Here is a 16254-nt window from a genome sequence, read left to right as displayed (position 1 = left end):
GGATCGTAGAGTGCGTCGCTGCTGAATGGCTCCTCTCGGTCGGTCCCGCCCTCTCCTGAGAGACCAATGAAAAGCCGGGACGCGAGGATTCGATGTTGACTTTAAACAGGTCCCTGCAGGGTGGGCTGGTAGGAACATTGGAATTTTGCGCAATTTTATTTTTACACCCCAACAGCACGAGATTTCACTTCGTTAAAGTATTGAAAGGGGACGGACACAGTAATCTATTGCAGGCTGGTACACTCAGTTTACAACTTCGTTCCTACCAGTATTATATATATCCATATATATAATTTGTATGCGGACACATCTTACGAATGAAACGATGCGATACACGTACTTAATAGGTTCAAGTATTAAGCATGATAGAGTTAACCGTAAACAAATTCAGCGGCAAGCTGATTCCGCCACTATCAATGTATTATTTATAATCATCATTTGAGGGACATAATTTGTTATAAGAAATCATAGTGAATGCCTTGAGCTCATGATTGATATCCCACGCGCCTATACGGTGTATATATTAATTTAACCGCCTATTCGGGCAAATGCCTAGAAATATATGTGCGTGAATAACTCAGTCTCTTAGTTTGCAAAATGCGAACGTATTTTCAGCTTGAGCTTTAAACAGCGTTTAATAGTTCATGTATTTCACCGAAATCAGCCGTCTACTGTACATTATGTAGACATGGTTTCACAACGCTTAAATACAACACGGACTTGTGATATTGCAAAATATGAGCAGAGGGGTATAGAAAATGAACTTGGTCGCTTAAGCCTTGCGACTCATGATAGCCGTGACTGGCAAACGAAGGTCGCCGTAACAGGCATGCGGACTTTAAAGGACACACAAGTTAGCTTTTTCATGCGAAAGTGGTGGCTCTGAAAAGAGCCTTTATGTTGTGCTTTGAGGGCCGAGCTGGGTGATCAAGCGCGCTCGCCACGAATGCGGCGGGCGAGCTGAATGTCCTTGGGCATGATGGTGACGCGCTTGGCGTGGATGGCGCACAGGTTGGTATGTGATGCCGCCGCCACGGAGCCGATCGGCGGGCGGCCCACCTGCGATCTCGCCGCCCCGAGCGACGAGGCCGACATTGCTCCACCCCACCACCTCCCCACCCCCCCCACCGGAACACACACGCACGCACTCCCCCCACCATTAGAGCGCGTGGGGAGACACCCTGGCCGACAGGTTTTCACCCAGAAGCCCTCGTAAAGGGATAATCTTCACGGTTTCCTGCGGCCAGGGAATTGGACGGTCTCCCCCGACGCTAACACACACCGTGGCGCGTGACTTGAGTAGAAATGACATGTTCACGGCGGGGCTGCCCCGCCACCGCGGTTAGTACGCACCTCACGCACACGGGTCGGCAGGGCAGGTAGGGAGGAGGGCAGAGCCACGAGCGGCGGGAAACAGGGTCGCCCTCTGGCTGGATGGCCGCTGAGCAGGTAAATTTAGATGCGGACGTCGCTGAAAGCAACGGCCCGGGGGATGCTGGGATACAGATGGGCCTACCGATTGGCGGGTGATTCCAGCGAGCTGATTGGCCCGCGAGTCGGCACCAGGTAGCCCTTTTGATGTAGAAAGAATAAAGCGAGTGAGGGCGAAGGAAAAAAGGATCTCTGGCTACTCGAGTCAACCCCAGCCCCGTCAACTCCCGAGTCCAGCCGCGCGAACGTCCGTGGGACGTATCGACGCGCCGCGAGGACCAGCCGGCGGTGACGACGAACCGTGAGCAAGACAGAGAGGGAAAGAGGGAGTTGGGACTTAGCTTAAGAGGAAAACCGGAGAGGGTAAAGGGGAGAAGGACAGGTAGAGTGTAGTGCCGACTATCGAGAGATAGATTGGTCCTGCCCCGCTGATCCCGACTGACTGGGTTAAATAAGGGCTCGCCGATGCGGTGGAATAAATCGTCGGCGGTTACATAACGGACTGGTGTGGTTTTTGCTAGGGTGTGGAAAGAGAGTGGAAGCGTGGGTGCACTTGCTGTCACGGTGGTCGCTGCGTGTGTGGAGCGGCGCCGCGTGGAGTGTGTGCACTACAAACCGTCGGCTGCGGACTCCCACGTTGCGAGCGGATACCCATCTCGCACGCATGCCCATCGCATAGCCCTTTAAACTCGTTTAATCCAATCCCCCCAATCGCCGGAGTGAGCACGAACGACGTCGCTTACCCTCCGACCTTTAACCCCCTGTTACCCGCGGGTGATTGGTTTGTGGGACTGCGCAGGCGGGGAGCGTCGCGTTTGGGTGCCGGCGAAGCGCTAGCGGGTCCCAGGGCGGTCGAGGGTGATGCCTCACCGGCAGGAAACCCGGACTCAGGGGGGACAGCACAGGGGGGGGAACAGGAGCGCGACGACCTTTCCCCGCCCACACTAGTGGAGAGTCTGGGAGCGTCGGTACTTCGCGGACAGGGTCGCAGGCAGGAGAGATCCCGGGGGCCGACGACCCTAACAATTTGGCGTCAGAAGAGGTACGAACCCCCGCGTTACCCCACGCGAAAATAAGGCATATATTCACTGGCCGGGGTACACCTTCGTGGAAAGCATTTGCCCGCAACGTCCTAGGGGCTAAGGAAATTAATGGGTGGACGGACGCGCAGACGCTACGTCAACTTAATATGAATCTGGATGGGCGGGCAGCCGATTTTGTGGAAGCCCTACCCGCAAGCGCGCAGACACAGCTAGAGGAGCTGATGCGCAGACTTGATCTGCGCTTCGGTACGCGCGATGAGGAGGAGGCAAAAGCGGACTTAGAGGCACGCCGTCGCCAACCCGGCGAGGACCTGCGCGATTATGCCGAGGATGTGCGTGAGCTAACAAAGATCGCACGCCCGAGGTACACCACGGAAGCGATTGAGGAGCTGGCCGAAGAGAAAATCCAGCGATACTTAACGCACACGGCGTGGTGGCAGCCAGACGTGAACTGTACGCGCCTCCCCTTTGATGCCCTTGTCGAGCGCGCACGCAAATGTGAAAGAATTTCTAGCGAACGCGCACAGCTCCGAGGACTGGGACGGGAGCGCACCATCGCAAGTCTGTCCACGGAGGAGGAAGAGGAGGAACAGGAGCTCGCCAGGACGGTAGGGGGTCGGGAAAGGGGGCCTCCGGTATCCCGCGAGACCACCCCGGGATGGGTAGCGGGGATACAGGCGGGCATCGGGGGGATCGACAACAAGGTAACCCAAGTGGACAACAAGGTAACCCAAGTACGGGCACATTAGACTACGCTGCAGACTACGGTAGAGACGGTTCAGACCGAGTTGGGAGGGCTGGCTGGGAGGGTAGCCCGACTAGAGGCGGAGTCTGGGCAGCGGCGTACGGGAGGGGAAAGAGGGAGCGGGCAGGGAGGCTCCTACGGGGCCGCCGCCCTTCCCCGAGCATGCTACCTGTGCGACCAGCGAGGGCACCTGGTGAGGGACTGTCCCCAGATCGCCCGCGCTAGAAAGGCGAAGGGGTTAAACGCCAACGCCCCCTAGAGGGTGGACCACCTAGGGGTGCAATCAACGAGGTCCCGACACATATCCACGACAGTGGGAATAATGGCGAGCGAGTGATCTTCACACAGGTTCCAGCGACAACGCCCGTGGACGCGGTGACTCCTGGCGACTGGCTACGGGAGCTGGTGGCAGGAATCACGGGGGCCACGTCGCTGGTAGAAGGGCAGGTTAACGGAATGCGTACCCGGATCCTGCTGGATACGGGGGCGGTGGCCTCACTTTTGAGCGCGGCGCACTGCAGCGCGGTCGGGGTCGACGTGAGCCGCCTGCAGGCCCCGGACCGCGCACCGCACACGGCGAGCGGAGCCGGAATGCGGCTCCTGGTGAGGGCCACCCTGGAGGTCCGCGTAGGCCACCAGGTGTGCACCCAGGAGTTCTACGTCTCGAGTGTGCTGTGCCACGAGTGTATCGCAGGTACCGACCTCCTGGAGAAGCTGGGGCTCAACGTGCAGCCCCGACAGCGGTGTGCCACCGTGGAAGGCAGCGGGGAACAGATTCCATTCCTCGGACGGGAGCCGAATCGCCCCCGCTTCACACCCGTGGCCGCTACCCTGACGACGGCCGTCACCATCGGGCCGCTCGCCGAGATGCTGGTGCCTGTGGCGACACCCTCCACCGACCCCGCGCACCGACCATCGGGGGAGGTAATGCTAACTCCTCACCCGGAGTTGGCAAAACGATACGGGGTTGTGGGTTCAGCCACGTTGGTAAACGCCGATGGGGGCCGATTGTTTATGCGTGTGTTTAACCCCCACGGCACCCCAGCAATACTAGGACGGCGCACCACAGTAGCCACCGTGCACCCCCTACACGCGCGCCACTCCAGCGACCCGGTATTCGCACTCTGGGCGGAGGACCCCGGTCGCCCCGAGGACCAACAAGACCTGGCCTGGCGAGTCGGCCCGACTCCCCACGACGAGGTCGTCCCCCTTCTTGACGCGGTACACGTACCATGGGCAGATTTACCCAAGGGAGAGGCCGATCAACTACGCGGGTTACTGCGGGAGTACGCCGACGTGTTCAGCGAACACGATTCAGACGTGGGTCGCACAGATCTCGTTAAGCACCAAATCGACACCGGGGCCGCCCGACCCATAAAGCTCCCCGCGTACCGCGTGGGCGCACCCGAACGCGCCCAGATCAAAGAGGCGGTCAGGGACATGCTACGCGATAACATAATTCAGCCCTCGGCGAGCCCCTGGTCTGCCCCGGTGGTACTAGTAACGAAAAAGGACGGGTCAACCCGTTTTTGCGTCGATTACCGCAAACTAAACGCAGTCACCCTCGGCGACGCCTTTCCCATACCGCGTATCGACGACACCTTTGACAGCCTCGCCGGAGCGCGGTATTTTTCCACCCTCGATCTCGCGTCCGGGTACTGGCAGGTGGAGATGACGGAGGAGGATCGGCCAAAAACTGCATTCACCACCCCGATGGGACTATTCGAGTTTCGAGTACTCCCATTCGGGCTCACCAACGCGCCCGCGACGTTCCAGCGGCTGATGGAGTTGGTGATGCGGGGCTTGCAGTGGGAGCAATGCCTGATTTACCTGGATGATGTGATCGTGTTCAGTAGATCTCTGTCTGAGCACTGGTCCAGGTTACGGGAGGTGTTCCATCGACTGCGAGCGGCTCATCTCAAGCTCAAGCCGCGTAAGTGTTACATCGCCCAGCGCGAGGTGGGGTACCTCGGACATCACGTCAGCGAGGCGGGGGTGCGCACCGATCCGCACAAGGTACGCGCCATAGTGGATTGGCCACAGCCAAGAAACCTAACGGAGATAAGATCATTTTTGGGGCTCGCCACCTATTATCGTCGATTTGTAAAGGGATTCAGCGAGATTGCACGCCCCCTCACCCAACTCACTTCCCCCAAGAACCCCTATCAGTGGACGGAGGCCTGCCAGACAGCCTTCACCACCCTCAAAGACCACCTCACACACACCCCCACACTGGCTTTCCCCGATTTTACCACCGACTTTATTTTGGACACCGACGCCTGCAGCAGCGGGCTGGGTGCGGTGTTGTCACAGGTGCAGGAAGGAATGGAACGGGTGATTGCGTACGCCAGCCGGACCCTGAGCGGGGCCGAGCTGAACTACTGTGTGACCCGTCAGGAATTGTATGCGGTGATCTTCACGTGTAAACAGTTTCGGCCGTATTTGTACGGCAGGAAATGTCGGGTGCGCACGGACCATTATGCTCTGAAGTTCCTCCTCACCTTCAAGGAACCGCGGGGGCAGATGGCCCGATGGCTGGCGCAGCTGCAGGATTACAACCTGCAAATCAAGTACCGGGCAGGGCGGACGCATGCAAACGCGGACGCATTATCACGGCGACCCGCGGTGTGTGCTGAGACGAGGGCGGAGGAGGCCTGCCCGGAGGAGGCCTGCCCGTTAGGTTCAGCGGGAACCCGCTGAACCTAACCCCCCCCCGGCGAGAGCGAGTGCGGTATGCGCCACAGAGACCCCCACAGGTGGAGGCGTGGACCCAGTCGACCGCCCGGCGAGCGCAGGGCCCACGACTCGGGACCCAGCGGACCACCCCGCCCCGATCGGACGGATCCAGGAGGACGTCGGCTGCGCCTTCCCGGGCCTGAACGACGAGCAGCTGAGGCAGACCCAGCAGCGGGATCTGGAGCTGGCGGCGGTGGAAGCGGCCCTGCGGGAGGGGAAAAGCACCCTACCAGGGCCCTGGAGCGGTTGGTATGCCCGGTTGTGTGTGCAGAACGGGGTGGTACGGGAGTTAACCGAGGCCGGCCAGCCGGGGTGCATCTGTGTTCCCGCCCAGGTGCGACCCCAGCTGCTACGGCTGGTACACGACCACCCGCTCGGGGGCCATGACGGGGAACGGCGCACTCGGGAGACTCTGTGTCGCCAGTATCTCTGGCCCAAATTGACGGAAGATGTGGCCGCCTGGGTACAGGGCTGCCTCGATTGTCAGCAGTGCGGACCGAAACCGGCACGATACCAGGTACCCCTAAGGCCGTTCCGCGTCAGTCGGACAAACCAGCTGGTCGGCATCGATCTCCAGGGGCCGTTCCCACGATCCCACCGGGGCAACCGCTATATCCTCGTAGCGGTGGAATACTTCACCCGCTTACCCCGTGGCGGTGGCCATCCCCGATAAAACGGCCCTGGTAGTGGCCCGGGCGTTCGTGGAGCACTATGTACTTTAGCACGGGATCCCGGAGCGAGTCCTTACGACCAGGGTAGCGAGTTCGAGGCCGAGTTGTTTCAGGCGCTGTGCCGGGAGTTCGGAATCCAGAAAGACTGAACCACGGCGTACCACCCCCAGGCGAACGGTATGGTTGAGCGTATGAATCAGACTCTGGCCGGAAAGCTCAAGCGTATGGCGGCCGCAAACCAACCAGATTGGGACGAACACCTCCCCTACGCCCTGTTCGCCTACGCCACCACGGTGCACACATCTACAGGACAAACCCCGTTCCTAATGATGTTTGGTCGTGAGTCTCGTCTACCCGCAGACTTGCTGTTCGGCATTCCTCCACCCCAAACGGAGGAAGGGAGTCGCCCCGTGGAGCATCTGATGGAGACCCTACGAGGGGTCCGGGACAGGGCCTACCCGCAAGGGGAGGCCGCGCATCGGCGACAGGAGCTGAGCACCCGACCCCGCGTGGAGCCCCCCCTTTTCTTGACAGGCACCAAGGTGTGGCTACACACCCCTCGCGTCGGGGCCGGACAGGTGGGGAAGCTGACCACCTACTGGCGGGGACCCTGGACCGTGGTCCGGCAGATCTCTCCCTGGACGGTATTAATCCAGGGTGGAGAGAGGGGCCGAGAAACGGTGGTTAACGTCCGCCGCTTAAAACCATGGAGGGCAGCCCCGGCGGGGGAGAACCTCGCCGCCCGAGTACCGCGAAATCCCGGTGCCCCTGCGCCACCCGTGCTCGGGGGCCTCGCGCACTACATGGGCCCCGCCGGGCCCCCAGCCCCGAGGCGTCCCGGCCCCGCCAGAGGACGGCGGGGACGCCGCCCCTTAAACCCCGCTGCCGCGGAGTTTGTCTCCCAGCCCCCAGGTGCTGAGGGACAGAAGGAGCTGCTGGAGTGGAGAAGGAGACCGCCGCAGGAAACCCCGAGGACGGAGCCACCTCCCCCGAGGCCAGCCACGAGGTCCGGGCGGATCCCCCGGACCCCGCAGCTCTACCTCGTGGGCGCGGCCCAGGCAAGGGGCTATGTGATGCCGCCGCCAAGGAGCCGATCGGCGGGCGGCCCACCTGCGATCTCGCCGCCCCGAGCGACGAGGCCGACATTGCTCCACCCCACCACCTCCCCACCCCCCCTACCGGAACACACACGCACGCACTCCCCCCACCATTAAAGCGCGTGGGGAGACACCCGGGCCGACAGGTTTTCACCCAGAAGCCCTCGTAAAGGGATAATCTTCACGGTTTCCTGCGGCCAGGGAATTGGACGGTCTCCCCCGACGCTAACACACACCGTGGCGCCGTGACTTGAGTAGAAATGACATGTTCACGGCGGGGCTGCCCCGCCACCGCGGTTAGTACGCACCTCACGCACACGGGTCGGCAGGGCAGGTAGGGAGGAGGGCAGAGCCACGAGCGGCGGGAAACAGGGTCGCCCTCTGGCTGGATGGCCGCTGAGCAGGTAAATTTAGATGCGCACGTCGCTGAAAGCAACGGCCCGGTGGATGCTGGGATACAGATGGGCCTATCGATTGGCGGGTGATCCCAGCGAGCTGATTGGCCCGCGAGTCGGCACCAGCTAGCCCTTTTGATGTAGAAAGAATAAAGCGATTGAGGGCGAAGGAAAAAAGGTTCTCTGGCTACTCGAGTCAACCCCAGCCCCGTCAACTCCCGAGTCCAGCCGCGCGAACGTCCGTGGGACGTATCGACGCGCCGCGAGGACCAGCCGGCGGTGACGACGAACCGTGAGCAAGACAGAGAGGGAAAGAGGGAGTTGGGACTTAGCTTAAGAGGAAAACCGGAGAGGGTAAAGGGGAGAAGGACAGGTAGAGTGTAGTGCCGACTATCGAGAGATAGATTGGTCCTGCCCCGCTGATCCCGACTGACTGGGTTAAATAAGGGCTCGCCGACGCGGTGGAATAAATCGTCGGCGGTTACATAACGGACTGGTGTGGTTTTTGCGAGGGTGAGGAAAGAGAGTGGAAGCGTGGGTGCGCTTGCTATCGCGGTGGTCGCCGCGTGTGTGGAGCGGCGCCGCGTGGAGTGTGTGCGCTACAAACCGTCGGCTGCGGACTCCCACGTTGCGAGCGGATACCCATCTCGCACGCATGCCCATCGCATAACCCTTTAAACCCGTTTAATCCAATCCCCCCAATCGCCGGAGTGAGCACGAACGACGTCGCTTACCCTCCGACCTTTAACCCCCTGTTACCCGCGGGTGATTGGTGTGTGGGACTGCGCGGGCGGGGAGCGTCGCGTTTGGGTGCCGGCGAAGCGCTAGCGGGTCCCAAGGCGGTCGAGGGTGATGCCTCACCGGCAGGAAACCCAGACTCGGGGGGGGACAGCACAGGGGGGGGAACAGGAGCGCGACGACCTTTCCCCGCCCGGGGAGGAGTGCGGTGGCGGCAGCTCCCACACTAGTGGAGAGTCTGGGAGCGTCGGTACTTCGCGGACAGGGTCGCAGGCAGGAGAGATCCCGGGGGCCAGCGACCCTAACAGGTGTCCTCGAAGAGCGCAACAAGGTACGCTTCGCTGGCCTCCTGCAGAGCCATGACAGCGGAGCTCTGGAAGCGCAGGTCGGTCTTGAAGTCCTGCGCGATCTCCCTGACGAGGCGCTGGAAGGGCAGTTTGCGGATGAGCAACTCGGTGGACTTCTGGTAGCGGCGGATCTCGCCGTCACCTCCGTGTAGGTGACGGCGTCACGGATGACGTTCTCAAGGAAGACCTTCAGGACGCCGCGGGTCTCTTCGTAGATGAGGCCCGAGATGCGCTTCACACCGCCGCGGCGAGCGAGGCGGCGGATGGCGGGCTTGGTGATTCCCTGGATGTTGTCGCGCAGCACCTTACGATGGCGTTTTGCGCCTCCCTTACCGAGCCCCTTACCGCCTTTCCCGCGTCCAGACATGGCGACTAACTCTGCAACTGCTGACAAAGCTCGCGAGAAATGGCGCGCCCATCCTGCAGCAGCCGCATTTATACCCGGAGCGTTGTGACGTCACAGACCACCTCTGCCCTCCGCGATGGCTCCGCCTTAAACCTCTGACCTTTAACTCTGTGACGAAGTAAACCCTCCACCGTCGTCAATAACACTTCCTTAAAATGTATGAGACGTTTCGGGCAATGACCCTTCTTCGAAGCACTCTGTAATGATTTCGGCACACACGCAGCGAACGCGAGAGGGACGCGATCTGTTGCAAGATTGCACGTGGAGTGAATAAGGTCTTGTTTTCAAGTAGAACAAGATGAACTAACTTTTAAATCGTGTGCAGCTAATCGGCTTCCAACACAATAGTTGAGTGAATGTCACCAACTAGTCCCAAAGTAAGAAAGTCATTTAATAATAGGGTTTTTCCCCTTTTTTTCTTGCAACAAAACTGAAACCTTATTACAAGGATTCATGTATGCATTAACCACAATACCTGCAGTCAAAATGCAAACAAAAAACATACTATGATAATATATAAAACATTTTGGTACTGGCAAAGGAGGTCTAATGATGAAGATAAGAAAGACATTGCAAAAAACAATGCGATAATTACGAATGTAAATTATTTTTAATTGATACGTTTAGATGGTGCACTGCAATTTTTACAAAACCAAAAAATAGTGAAAAGGCGGAACGAGCGAAAGGAGGCAAATTGAGTAAAGCTGTCTGGAATAAATACATTTTTAGACTAAATACCATATTTGGCACCAGTAACATGATGACGGAATGAAGACGTGCAACATAATCAAAATTGGAGTTTCGTCAAGAATGCATCGATTTTGAATCTGGATTTAGATTAGAATCGGCAGCGAGAATGCGGACGTCGCTGAGATTACTCTGCACTCAGTTCGAGTGAGGGAGCTGCCACCTGCCTCGCCTGTGTTTATGATGCCTGCTTTCGGGCTCGATTACTCCCATCACATCAATGCTTAAAACACATCGAGTGGTTACATGTCATCAAGTTAATTTGGCGAATGTACGTAACTTATCCAATCTACACATCCTCACGACTGCACCAACCGTCGAGCTCCTTGATCAGGGCCGAGGCACGGCGAGCAACCATCGCCACGCCGTAAATGGGTTTGACTTACAGAATATGGCACGCATTCAGCTTCAATGTAATACACTGTCAGGTGTTAACGATTAACTAATTGAAGCGCAGCAACATCTGGTTCACTTTTTGAACTAAGTGGGTGGCTCTGAAAAGAGCCGTTAGGGTGGAGGGAATCGCGCATCGTCCGAACGGATTCACTTTTTTAGCGCAGTCCCTTTTAAGCCCTCCATCGCTCATTTCCGAAAAAAAACTTCGGTCAATTCGTGCGCGTGTACTGTAAGGTGATGGCGTCAAATAGCCTATGTAATCTGACCGCTCAAAAATAACGTTTTTTTTCTGAAAAAGACAATACTTTCTTAAAATACTAACGCCCTCAATTAATTCTAAACCATGTTTTATGATTGATGCAATGTTGGAATGCTGCTCAAACACCGTTCCCAAATTAGAGAAAAGGGGTATCTATAATGAGCAGAGCATTCGTTTAATTGCGAGTCATTTGGGACGAGGGCCACGAGACGACGGTGTCCTTACTAATAACACAACCCCTGTGTACGACTGAACGAGCTCTTTGCAAGCAAGTGGGTGGCTCTGAAAAGAGCCGTTGTTGTGGTGGTAGAGGCGGCGGCGCGTTCACTTCTTTGCCTGAGAGGTCTTCTTGGGCAGCAGCACGGCCTGGATGTTTGGCAACACACCGCCCTGGGCGATGGTCACGCCGCCCATGAGCTTGTTCAGCTCCTCGTCGTTGCGCACGGCGAGCTGCAAGTGTCGGGGGATGATCCTCGTCTTCTTGTTGTCGCGGGCGGCATTGCCAGCCAGCTCGAGGATCTCGGCAGAGAGGTACTCGAGCACGGCTGCCAGGTAGACGGGAGCTCCAGCGCCGACCCGCTGGGCGTAATTGCCCTTGCGGAGCAGCCTGTGAACGCGGCCCACGGGGAACTGCAGGCCTGCGCGGGAAGAGCGGGACTTTGCCTTTGCGCGAGATTTGCCACCGGTCTTGCCGCGTCCTGACATGGTTAGGGGACCGAGAATACTAAAAGAACCGGGGACTAAGCAAGAACGAGTTGTGATGATCATCCGCACCCCCTTGAGCGACTTTTATAGCTGAGAAGAGGATCGTAGAGCGCGTCGCTGCTGAATGGCTCCTCTCGGTCGGTCCCGCCCTCTCCTGAGAGACCAATGAAAAGCCGGGACGCGAGGATTCGATGTTGACTTTAAACAGGTCCCTGCAGGGTGGGCTGGTAGGAACATTGGAATTTTGCGCAATTTTATTTTTACACCCCAACAGCACGAGATTTCACTTCGTTAAAGTATTGAAAGGGGACGGACACAGTAATCTATTGCAGGCTGGTACACTCAGTTTACAACTTCGTTCCTACCAGTATTATATGTATCCATATATATAATTTGTATGCGGACACATCTTATGAATGAAACGATGCGATACACGTACTTAATAGGTTCAAGTATTAAGCATGATAGAGTTAACCGTAAACAAATTCAGCGGCAAGCTGATTCCGCCACTATCAATGTATTATTTATAATCATCATTTGAGGGACATAATTTGTTATAAGAAATCATAGTGATAGCCTTGAGCTCATGATTGATATCCCACGCGCCTATACGGTGTATATATTAATTTAACCGCCTATTCGGGCAAATGCCTAGAAATGTGCGTGAATAACTCAGTCTCTTAGTTTGCAAAATGCGAACGTATTTTCAGCTTGAGCTTTAAACAGCGTTTAATAGTTAATGTATTTCACCGAAATGAGCCGTTTACTGTACATTATGTAGACATGGTTTCACAACGCTTAAATACAACACGGACTTGTGATATTGCAAAATATGAGCAGAGGGGTATAGAAAATGAACTTGGTCGCTTAAGCCTTGCGACTCATGATAGCCGTGACTGGCAAACGAAGGTCGCCGTAACAGGCATGCGGACTTTAAAGGACACACAAGTTAGCTTTTTCATGCGAAAGTGGTGGCTCTGAAAAGAGCCTTTGTGTCGTGCTTTGAGGGCCGAGTTGGGCGATCAAGCGCGCTCGCCACGAATGCGGCGGGCGAGCTGAATGTCCTTGGGCATGATGGTGACGCGCTTGGCGTGGATGGCGCACAGGTTGGTGTCCTCGAAGAGCGCAACAAGGTACGCTTCGCTGGCCTCCTGCAGAGCCATGACAGCGGAGCTCTGGAAGCGCAGGTCGGTCTTGAAGTCCTGCGCGATCTCCCTGACGAGGCGCTGGAAGGGCAGTTTGCGGATGAGCAACTCGGTGGACTTCTGGTAGCGGCGGATCTCGCGCAGAGCGACGGTGCCGGGCCTGTAGCGGTGAGGCTTCTTGACGCCGCCCGTGGCCGGAGCGCTCTTTCGGGCTGCCTTTGTGGCGAGCTGCTTGCGTGGAGCCTTGCCGCCCGTGGACTTACGAGCCGTCTGCTTGGTGCGAGCCATGGCTTGGTGAGAGCAAAAATTTTTCTCACAGGCGGGGAGAAGACGGCTTATGTAGCGCAGAGCGCGCGTTCACTGGTCAGCGGAGTCGTGACGTGCGAAGGGGCGCGTGCTGGTTGGTTGGCAGCGTGCACTGATCTCGAGTCGTGAACTCTTCTTAATAAACAAAATGTGCATAGTTTGTATCATTTCAGAATGCCGCATCACAATGCAGTAGTACCTTTGAGCGCCGTTGATGTCTTTAACGGATTTTCTTTTCTCAAGCAAAAACCTTTCCGAAAACAACTTTACAGTGATTTAAAGCTTTCGTGACTGCAGTAATTCATATTCTTAGTTTTTTCGGTAAAGTCACGTTGAAGAGAAACAACAAAATAACAAAATATATATAAAACAATAAAAAATTCTCACGACGTTTCGACCATTCTCTTCAACGTGACTTTACCGAAAAAACTAAGAATATAACTTTACAGTGCTCTGCATCAATCTAAATAAAGTGAAGAAACAGCACTTTATTGGAAACAATAATACGCAAAAATGCCGGAAAGAGGTGATCACAGGCATATATATCTATTATCTTGGCATTGAGATGATCATCAGTTATACTGCACGAGTCATCCATGCTAGGCGCTTACTTTTATATATACGTGCAAAATGTTAGTTCGTGCCCGAAAATACATTTAAACTAGGTTGTATTTCACTTGTAATAAATACAAATCACGATCACTGAAGTATAAATTCGCCCCATGAGAAATTGTCGCCTATTCCGATATCGCGTTCACACTATGCTTTGCCGTGACACCCAGGAATTAAATATATTGCATTGCAAGGTTATGGCGCCACATCCAATGTTATATCTGGATCGGCTGCAGATGAAATCAATGGTGAATATGTGGCATAAATATTATTGCTTTTTTTCACGTGGGTACAGGTAAAAATGCGCTGGATCTCTCCATTTCACTCAATGAACGATGTCCGCGTGAACTGAGAGCGGGGCCGCTGCTGCATTCGGCAGCAGCAGACGGCGCCTCGCGTCACCGCGAGTACCGAGCGCCCGGCTGCGACTCCAGCCCGGTCTACGCTGATGAGAAATCGGCGCTCAACGCCAAAACCCTGGACAAGTGCTCTATGTTTGAAGTTTCGTCTTGCGCTCCTGCTAACACTGGCACAAGCAGGTTCGGAGATGTGGGTGGCTCTGAAAAGAGCCTTTGTAATTAATGGTCGAGTCGAGGCTTCACTTGGAGCTCGTGTACTTGGTGACGGCCTTGGTGCCCTCCGACACGGCGTGCTTGGCCAGCTCGCCGGGAAGCAGCAGTCGCACTGCGGTCTGGATCTCCCGAGAGGTGATGGTGGAGCGCTTGTTGTAGTGCGCCAAGCGGGACGCCTCGGAAGCGATGCGCTCGAAGATGTCGTTGACGAACGAGTTCATGATGCTCATGGCCTTGGACGAGATGCCGGTATCGGGGTGCACCTGCTTCATCACCTTGTAGATGTAAATTGCGTAGCTCTCCTTCCTGCGGTGGCGTCGCTTCTTGCCATCCTTGCGCGTAGCCTTGGTCACGGCCTTCTTGGAGCCCTTCTTGGGGGCAGGAACCTTTGCCGGCCCAGCGCTCTTTGATGCGGGAGGATCGGGCATGTCGACGCGTACAGAAAGGACGAGAACAAGTGTGCCTGTAGGCCGTGCGTTGATCTGCGTTTATAGTAGGCGAGATGCAAATCAGAGGATCGTGGTGCGCGGCGCTGCGGAGTGGCTCTTTCAGTACCATCCCTCTCCATCAGCGTCCAATGAGAAACGCGGAAGCGATGTTCACTTTAATATCGTTATTTTTTTACTGCAAAAAAGACTTGTGAATATAACACAATGTAATGTCCAAACATGTATATTAGTGAATGGAAGCCATGGCATTGCCTTTGTTTTAAAAAGGATGACTAGAAAACCCAATACAGTATAGTGTTTTTTTGCGTGGCTTTTTTTTGCTTCTTTTTTTTGTTTCACAACTCGTCTAATACAGCACGGGCGTTTGATTAACGCAATTTGGAAAAAATACAAGCGCTCGGTGTAGAAAAATGACTTCGCTGTTGTGCTGTATTTTACGGGTGGATATTAGCATTCTGGCGCGCTCCGTCAATTAGGACGAATGTGCTGTAAGATTGTGGCGCCAAATGCTCTACGTAATATCGGAATCGGCTGTAGCTGAAAATAATTCACGCAAAAATACCAGAAATGTGTACTGTATTAACGCGTTCAAGAATTGCGCCTTGTTAAATGTGACGTGTCTTGAATATTGTGATTTCTTTCATTCATTTGGAAGCAGATGAAGATTCGCTAACTCAACCAGCAAAGGATCTCTGCGTGAACCTCAGTTCTCAGTTTCATTTATTTGGTAAAGCCCTGTGAGCCATTCGGCTCTTGAATCGGGTGCAACCGCAAAACGCAAAACACATGAACAAGAAAACATCGTAACCGAGCAGAGCGGCAGCAGACGGCACTTCGAGGCACCGCGCGTCCACGAGAAGAGCCCGGTCCACGCTCACGAGGAATTGGCGCGCAACAACCCATTTATAAAGTTTATTTCGTGAACGGTTTGGTAACACTGGCGCGCAAGCAGTTTAGAAGAGGTGGGTGGCTCTGAAAAAGAGCCTTTGGGTTGGTTTAATGTGCGAGATGGGCACTCAGCCTCCGAAGCCGTAGAGAGTGCGGCCCTGGCGCTTGAGGGCGTAGACCACGTCCATGGCGGTGACGGTCTTGCGCTTGGCGTGCTCCGTGTAGGTGACGGCGTCGCGGATGACGTTCTCAAGGAAGACCTTCAGGACGCCGCGGGTCTCTTCGTAGATGAGGCCCGAGATGCGCTTCACACCGCCGCGGCGAGCGAGGCGGCGGATGGCGGGCTTGGTGATTCCCTGGATGTTGTCGCGCAGCACCTTACGATGGCGTTTTGCGCCTCCCTTACCGAGCCCCTTACCGCCTTTCCCGCGTCCAGACATGGCGACTAACTCTGCAACTGCTGACAAAGCTCGCGAGAAATGGCGCGCCCATCCTGCAGCAGCCGCATTTATACCCGGAGCGTTGTGACGTCACAGACCACCTCTGCCCTCCGCGATGGCTCCGCC

At 55.9% G+C, this 16254-nt stretch overlaps 2 protein-coding genes across 2 annotated transcripts; both read right to left on the bottom strand.

Annotated features, from left to right (window-relative positions):
• Nucleotides 1–10631: 10631 nt before the first annotated feature.
• Nucleotides 10632–11770, bottom strand: LOC142929564 (histone H2A). The gene has a single exon (XM_076070987.1). It carries the CDS (start codon nt 11714–11716, stop codon nt 11336–11338), a length of 381 nt encoding a protein of 126 aa, XP_075927102.1. The 5' UTR covers nt 11717–11770; the 3' UTR covers nt 10632–11335.
• Nucleotides 11771–12710: 940 nt separating this feature from the next.
• Nucleotides 12711–16253, bottom strand: LOC142929565 (histone H3-like). Its single transcript, XM_076070988.1, has 3 exons — nt 15843–16253; nt 14429–14470; nt 12711–13151 (listed from the first exon to the last, which is right to left on the bottom strand). Exons 1-3 carry the CDS (start codon nt 16126–16128, stop codon nt 12739–12741), a joined length of 741 nt encoding a protein of 246 aa, XP_075927103.1. The 5' UTR covers nt 16129–16253; the 3' UTR covers nt 12711–12738.
• Between the last annotated feature and the right edge of the window lies 1 nt (nt 16254).

Source organism: Petromyzon marinus, chromosome 31, assembly GCF_048934315.1.
Source record: "Petromyzon marinus isolate PM22_M1 ecotype Great Lakes invasive population chromosome 31, UKy_Petmar_22M1.pri1.0, whole genome shotgun sequence".
NCBI lineage: Eukaryota > Metazoa > Chordata > Hyperoartia > Petromyzontiformes > Petromyzontidae > Petromyzon > Petromyzon marinus.
The sequence above is the reverse complement of the archived record's forward strand: the minus strand, read 5'-3'. Positions and strand labels throughout refer to the sequence as shown.